Source organism: Erythranthe guttata, chromosome 11 (assembly GCF_056151865.1).
Source record: "Erythranthe guttata isolate IM_541 chromosome 11, IM_541, whole genome shotgun sequence".
NCBI classification, from domain to species: Eukaryota; Viridiplantae; Streptophyta; class Magnoliopsida; order Lamiales; family Phrymaceae; genus Erythranthe; species Erythranthe guttata.
Window position 1 is genome coordinate 14,740,275 of NC_142543.1, and position 6,782 is coordinate 14,747,056.

Consider the following 6,782-nt stretch of genomic DNA (forward strand, 5'->3'; position numbering starts at 1 on the left):
AAAGCAAACATAGTAAAAAGCCAAAAGAATTAATATTGACGTGGTTGACAGTAATATTACTGTCATCCACAGTAATAAAGATTATTGGTCAGGCACTTATTTGTAAAAATTTCAATTATTTTAAGAGAGGTGAAAGCAAAAATTGCAATTGCAATATATACCACTTATATATATATATATATATATGTATATATATATATATATATATATATATATATATATATATATATATATGGGCGGATCCAGGGGGTTTTGGGTGGGGGGTGAAAAAAAAAGTTTTGGGGTAAAATGGTATAAAATTTTAACTTTGGGGGACTAAAGTGTATAAATGAATACATAAATAACCAAAAATATTAAAAAACAAAAAAAAAAGGTAAAAAAAAATTCTACAGGCGCGGGCCCCCAACACAAGCCTTGGGTTCGCCCATATATATATATATACATATATATATATATATATATATACATATATATACATATATATATATATATATATACATATATATATATATATATATACATATATATACATATATATATACATATATATATATATATATATATATATATATATATATATATATGTATATATATGTATATATATATATATATATATGTATATATATAGAGGGGGTTGGAATAATAGGAACAATAAACTAAGTTATACTTTCTAGATACATAAATTTGACCGATACTTCACTTAAAACTTGAAAGTATATATTGAATTTTCAAATCAAGATTATTGTTTAATAATTGACATCATTTAAAAAATAATTATTTAATAAATTAAATAAAACTTGTTTTTTTTTTGAAAAACTGGTCATATTATTAGGGGTAATAATATACGCATGCCAAATTAAACATTCAGACACTTTTTTACCATGATTTTTTACCTTTTTACAATAACTATTTACCTTTTGTACTATTCCTACCCAATCCTATAAAATATAAAACTCAACATTCAAAGTGAAAAAATTCAGATATTCAACAATTTTTGCGATGGATCCAAACAACTTAGACCCGGATGTAAGTTTTTCGTTTTTTCGCACAACGTTATCTGCTCGTGTGAATTTACGCGAGCACTTGGCAAGTGCTCGTGTAAATTCACACGAGCAGATGATTTTTTTTTTATTCATGTGCTCGTGTGAATTTACGCGAGCACTTGCCAAGTGCTCGCGTAAATTCACACGAGCACATGAACAAATTTTTTTTTTTTTTTTTTTGTTTTTTAATATTAACTCGTGTGATTTTGCACGAGCAGGTGGCACCTGCTCGTGTAAAATCACATGAGCTATTTAAATTTTTTAAAAAAATTCTAAATTTTTTTTTTTAACCTCTGCTCGTGTGATTTCACACGAACAGAGAATGTATGCTCGTGTGAAATCACACGAGCAGAACGTCTCTGTTCGTGTGAATTTACACGAGCAACACAATTTTTTAATTTTTTTTTTGAGTTTAATTCTTTAGTTTTATAATTTGCTAACTATATTAATATAAAAACAGGAAGTATACATAGATGTGGATGAAGATATTGAAACATTCGAGCGACATGATTACAGTGAATTTTTCACAATTTCGACTGCATTTGATAGTAAAGATGCACTAGTCGAGTGGGCGATGAATATGGCCATCAGTCAAGGACATGATATTAGGCGACAGTCTTACCACGAGGGCCGACAATATTTGACTTGTAAAAGAGCCTATAAGAGACGAGGAAAAAATGCAGAGGTCAAAACAAGCCGGAAGTCCGGTTCAATAAAGTGTAAATGCCGTTTTGCGCTATGGGGTAAAGAGGGTCGTGATGGATTATGGCGCCTTACCATCAAAGATGGCAATCACAATCATTTTCCTCATAAATATCCACAAGGACTACGTTCGCTAAGTCGCCTGAGTGAAGAGCAACGAGAAGTGACAAAGATACTGAAAAAGAGCCATGTGAAGCCGAAGGAAATTTTGCATCATCTGAGACAGATGAATCCGGATACGGCTGCGGCCTTGAGAGATGTGTACAATGAATCACAGAAAATTAGACGAGAAGAAATGAAAGGAAAAACAGTTATACAATATCTGTGGCACGAACTAAATGAGAGTGGATACAGCAAATGGCATCGAACAAATCCAGCTGGTGATGCAGTGCAAGACGTTATGTTTGCGCACCCTGATTCAATAAAGCTTTTGCAGTTATTTCCATACGTCATCCTGATGGATTGCACGTACAAGACTAACAGGTAATAATTATTTAAATGTGAATTACATTTATTACATTATATATATATATATATATATATATATATATATATATATATATATATATATATATATATATATATATATATAAGAGTTGACTAAATTATAATTACCTTCATGTAGATATGAAATGCCTCTTTTGGAGATCATTGGGGTTACTCCCGTGGGAAGGAACTTCACTATTGCCGTTGCTTTTATGTCACGTGAAGATGAGGACACTTATGCATGGACATTGCGATGTTTGCGAGACATATTACCAATCGTGATAGAACCAGAAGTGATACTGACAGATCGTGAGTTGGGCCTACTGAAAGCATTGCCAAACGTGTTTCCACATTCGCATCACATGTTATGTTTATATCACATAAGCAGAAACGTTGAGGCAAACGCGTCAAAAGTCTTGGGTAACACCAAGTTGGGTGTACTGTTCCGGAGGACGGTGTGGGCAAAGTTAGTCGAATCTGGGACTGAGGAAGAATACGAATGCAACTATAGAGAGATAGCTAGTTTGTATGGGCAATATCCGAAGTTGATAACTTACATCAATGAAACGTGGTTGATTTATAAGGAGAGATTTGTTAAGTGTTGGACCAACAACATCGTTCATTTCGGTAACACGACGACTAACAGGTATATAAATTGATTTTACTATAAACTCGTTACGTACAATCTTTTATACACATGTTAAGTGTTAAGTGTTTTCTCGAAACAGGGTAGAGAGTGCACATCGTGCATCGAAGCGTTGGATCCAAACATCGACTGGAGCTATGGATACAGTTCAAAATGCATTAGATGCGCAAGTTGACATTCAAATTAATGAATTGAAGGTGAAAAACGAGAGCAGTAGAACAGTCAGGATGAACAGTACTTCAATGCCGTGCTTCGGTGCTTTGGTGTGTAACGTATCACACAAAGCACTGGACCTGTTGGATAAAGAGTACGAAAAGTTGGAAAATAAGCCGAATAGTTGCAACTGTTACCTAAGCCGAAGCCACGAACTCACGCGTGCGTGTATGATTGCAGTTAAAATTGCTGAGGGAGATACTTTTTATCCGCAACAGTTACATCCATTCTGGAGAACGTTGGTTGTCGACCCGAAGTCGAATACATGGGAGGACGAGGAGGAACCGTTTGATCGCACAGTTGCAATTAAGAAAGTTCTTCTCGATGAGTTCGAGAAGTTATCAAACAAAGATTACATGTCCCTAAAAAATGCGGCCGACTATTTACGGGACCTAAATAATCCTTCTTCAACGCATTTACAAGAGCCGTCATTTGTGAAGGCCAAGGGACGACCTAAGAATAACTCGATGAAGAGGAACTTGTCCGGATATGAGCACATGATGGATCGGAAATCCGAAGTTAAATCTTCTTCGGGCTCTAAGGGTCGCAAAACCCCGACCGAAGGGACGCCACAGTCAAAATTTAAAGCTGGTACGCCAGAGTCAAAGGTTAAAGGTCGTCCTCGCGGACGTACTAAATCGACGGAAGAATCAGTTGTTACTGCCGGGGACCGGGTCAATTTCTTTTCCTTTCTTCCTCCGTTTCTCGCACAGTCCGTAGCCTCATATGTTAATGTGAGGGCCGATGGAAATTATGGCTACCGGTGCATTGCTGAAGTTGTTTACGGCAGTCAAGAGAGATGGCCACAAGTCAGAACTGACTTGGTTGAGGAGTTTATGGAGCGTTACAATCTATATGCTACTATTTACGGTGGGGATGAGGGGGGTCGTAATACAGTCGTTGATGTTAGAGTAGGTGACCAACAAGCCAACATGTGGCTGTGGTCTTTCGTATTTATTGTTGTAATAAACGAACCTTTATTCGTATTAATGATAAAACACCTTGGCATTCTATATCTTTGTCCCTTTGTCACAAGCATAGATATAGTCCTTACAGTTATTACAAGTACTAGTAATTGATCGTTAGGATCGTGAGATATTTACTTAAGTATTATAACTGTTAAACGTGTTCCTAGTCGAAGGGTTACGCCACTAATGAGGATATCGGCCTTTCCCATTAAGACTAGCACTTAGTGTATGTGTACTGCATCTCATCAGTAAACGGTATTGTGATATCGGCATGCATAAGTGGGTACTCGTAAGTTGACGAGTTCACTGAACTCCCTCACCCTAGAAATCTCTAAGTGGTTCCCAATAATCGAGTAGAGATATCTATGGTATAGTTGTACACCATTAGTCCTTATGACCTAGACATCACCGTGACTTCACTAGAGGACCAGCTGGATCGTAACCTGTCCCTGAGTTCCACCGAGGACCATCCCAAGGGCCAGTGTTCGTGCAGTCCGAAATCTAGTGGGAGGTCTGTGCATTGTAGTCGGGGATTCGATCGCTAGAATAGTCTTGGATGTCCTGTGTGTTCTGAAAGTTTGTAATCATTCTAAGTCTCTGGCCAGAGCTGACTAAGTGATGATTAGAGAATTCGATTCTCTAAGTCATACACGTGACGATTACAACACTTGGAACGATCGCACCGTCATCGAACATATAAAGAGGTCTCGATGAACCTATAAGATACCAAATCCACCTACAACACTTGGAACGATCGCACCGTCATAGAATAAGAAAAGGAAAAGAATAGGCGAGCGTTGTAGTGGACTTTCTAAATCGGGAAGTTTCCAAATTTAGAAAGTGCACTGAACTAGGGTTTCCACTTTTAGAAAGTTGGAAAATGAGAGTTGACACTCGTAATGACGAGGATTTTATAATGATTCCGAAAATGTAATCGTTGCAATTTTTCGGTCATTGGATTGAGAGAAACGAGCAAGTAAAAGTACTAGCGAACTTAAGCTGTTGGGCCCGGTCCAACTTAAGCCCGCTAGGGTTTTATGCAAGACACTATAAATACAAGATTTATAGGTCTTGCACAGAAGTGAGAAAAAACCCTAACCCTAGCCGACACACTCTCTCTCTCTCTCGGCCACTCTCCCCGCGGCCACCACCGCGCCGCCGTCGCTCCGCCGTCGCCGGAATCGGCCATCAATCGGCCGATCCCTTTGGGTACTCTTTTCTTCTTTCTTTTTCTTCCGTTATTTCTAACTACTACGTGTCTAGTGCCACGTTTTTAGTAGATCGAAGTATACGAGGTGAAATCCGAGAGGAGGAAGATCGAAGATCGAAGAATCGAGGAGCAGCACACGAGCCGAAGCCGCACGCGATCCCACGCGCCGCCCCGAAGATCGCGCGTGAGATTCACGCGCCGCTGTGGCCGTCTCGCCGCTGCTGCCGTCGCACCGCTGCTGCCCCGGATTGTACGGATTGGTTTCCGTAGCAATCTCGACTTGCTTAGCGCTCCTACCTCACGCTTCAAGAGGTAAACACACGAATTCATGTTCTTGATTCGTTTACGTTTAAACAATATATATTCATATTCGTTCTCGTATGATTTTATGTGGTTACGTGAAATCGTTTTAATTGTTACGAGCATGTTATTTGGTTTAAACGCGAGCATGTTAATTGATTTAAATTCGGTTAAATAAATTAGCATGTATGTTGTTATTTAATTTCGCTGGAAGCGCAAAGGTACGCAATTAATTGATTTATATTATCGGGCATGTGCTTATGTGTTTTAAACTCGTTTAATTCGCATAAAATTTTTGTTTTCCGCTGCGTACGCGTGCCCGAAACCCAACAGTGGTATCAGAGCTCGTTGCGCAATTAATTGCGTTCGTTTTAATATGCTATGATTTTATGCATGTTCGATTTATTAAAGTAGTGATTGTTGTATTATATAATTGGGAGTTTTCGTAAGTTTAAAAATATTTTTGAAATATTGTTTAGAATTTTTCCAGCTTTAAAATTGTTTTAAATTGGAAAATCGGATCTGAAATTATTTTAAAATGTCGGTTTTTCAATTGTTCGGATCGAACCGGTCGAACCGGCCGGTTCGATGGTTATGCACGATTCAATTGACCGAATCCAAGTGGATTCGGGTCGGTCAGACCGGTTCTCGGTCCGATGACCCGGCCCACTGATTTGGGTCAATTGGACCGGGCAGAACAGGACCGTTTCGGTCCGAACCGGTCAGACCGGTCGGCCGAACCGGTTCACTGAAAAAAAAAAAAAAAAAAAAAATTATTTCAGATTTCTAAAATTAAACTTAAAACAAATTGATTTTAATTTTTGAAAAATTATTTTCAATTAATCCCAATTAGATAATTGGATCGACAATCATCTATTTTAGTAAATAAGTGTTAGATTAATTAATTAATTTAAATTGTTAAATTGATTTCAATTGATAGAACACATTCATAATTTTGATTATGGTTCAACTTAATTAGTAGTACCTCAACATTATTTGAATGATTTATGCTAGTTGAGGTTCTATAATTATTTTGAAAAACTCGATAATTAATTAATGTAATTAATTATGAAATTAGGTCGTATGTTCCTCTTAGGACAATATGCGCTTCCATATACCTTTAGAGAACATAGATGTAGGAATCACATAGACCAATCCAAACCTTCTGATGAGATAAAACATTTTAATAAAAATCCCTCATTCTTAATTTAATT

At 37.3% G+C, this 6,782-nt stretch overlaps 1 protein-coding gene across 1 annotated transcript; it reads left to right on the top strand.

The window, feature by feature from the left end:
• The first annotated feature begins 999 nt into the window (after positions 1–999).
• On the top strand, positions 1,000–2,916 carry LOC105956262 (protein FAR1-RELATED SEQUENCE 5-like). The gene is made up of 4 exons (XM_088825936.1): positions 1,000–1,026; positions 1,262–1,276; positions 1,504–2,228; positions 2,371–2,916. The coding sequence occupies exons 1-4, from the start codon at positions 1,000–1,002 to the stop codon at positions 2,888–2,890; spliced, it is 1,287 nt and encodes a 428-aa protein (XP_088682062.1). The 3' UTR covers positions 2,891–2,916.
• Positions 2,917–6,782: the final 3,866 nt, after the last annotated feature.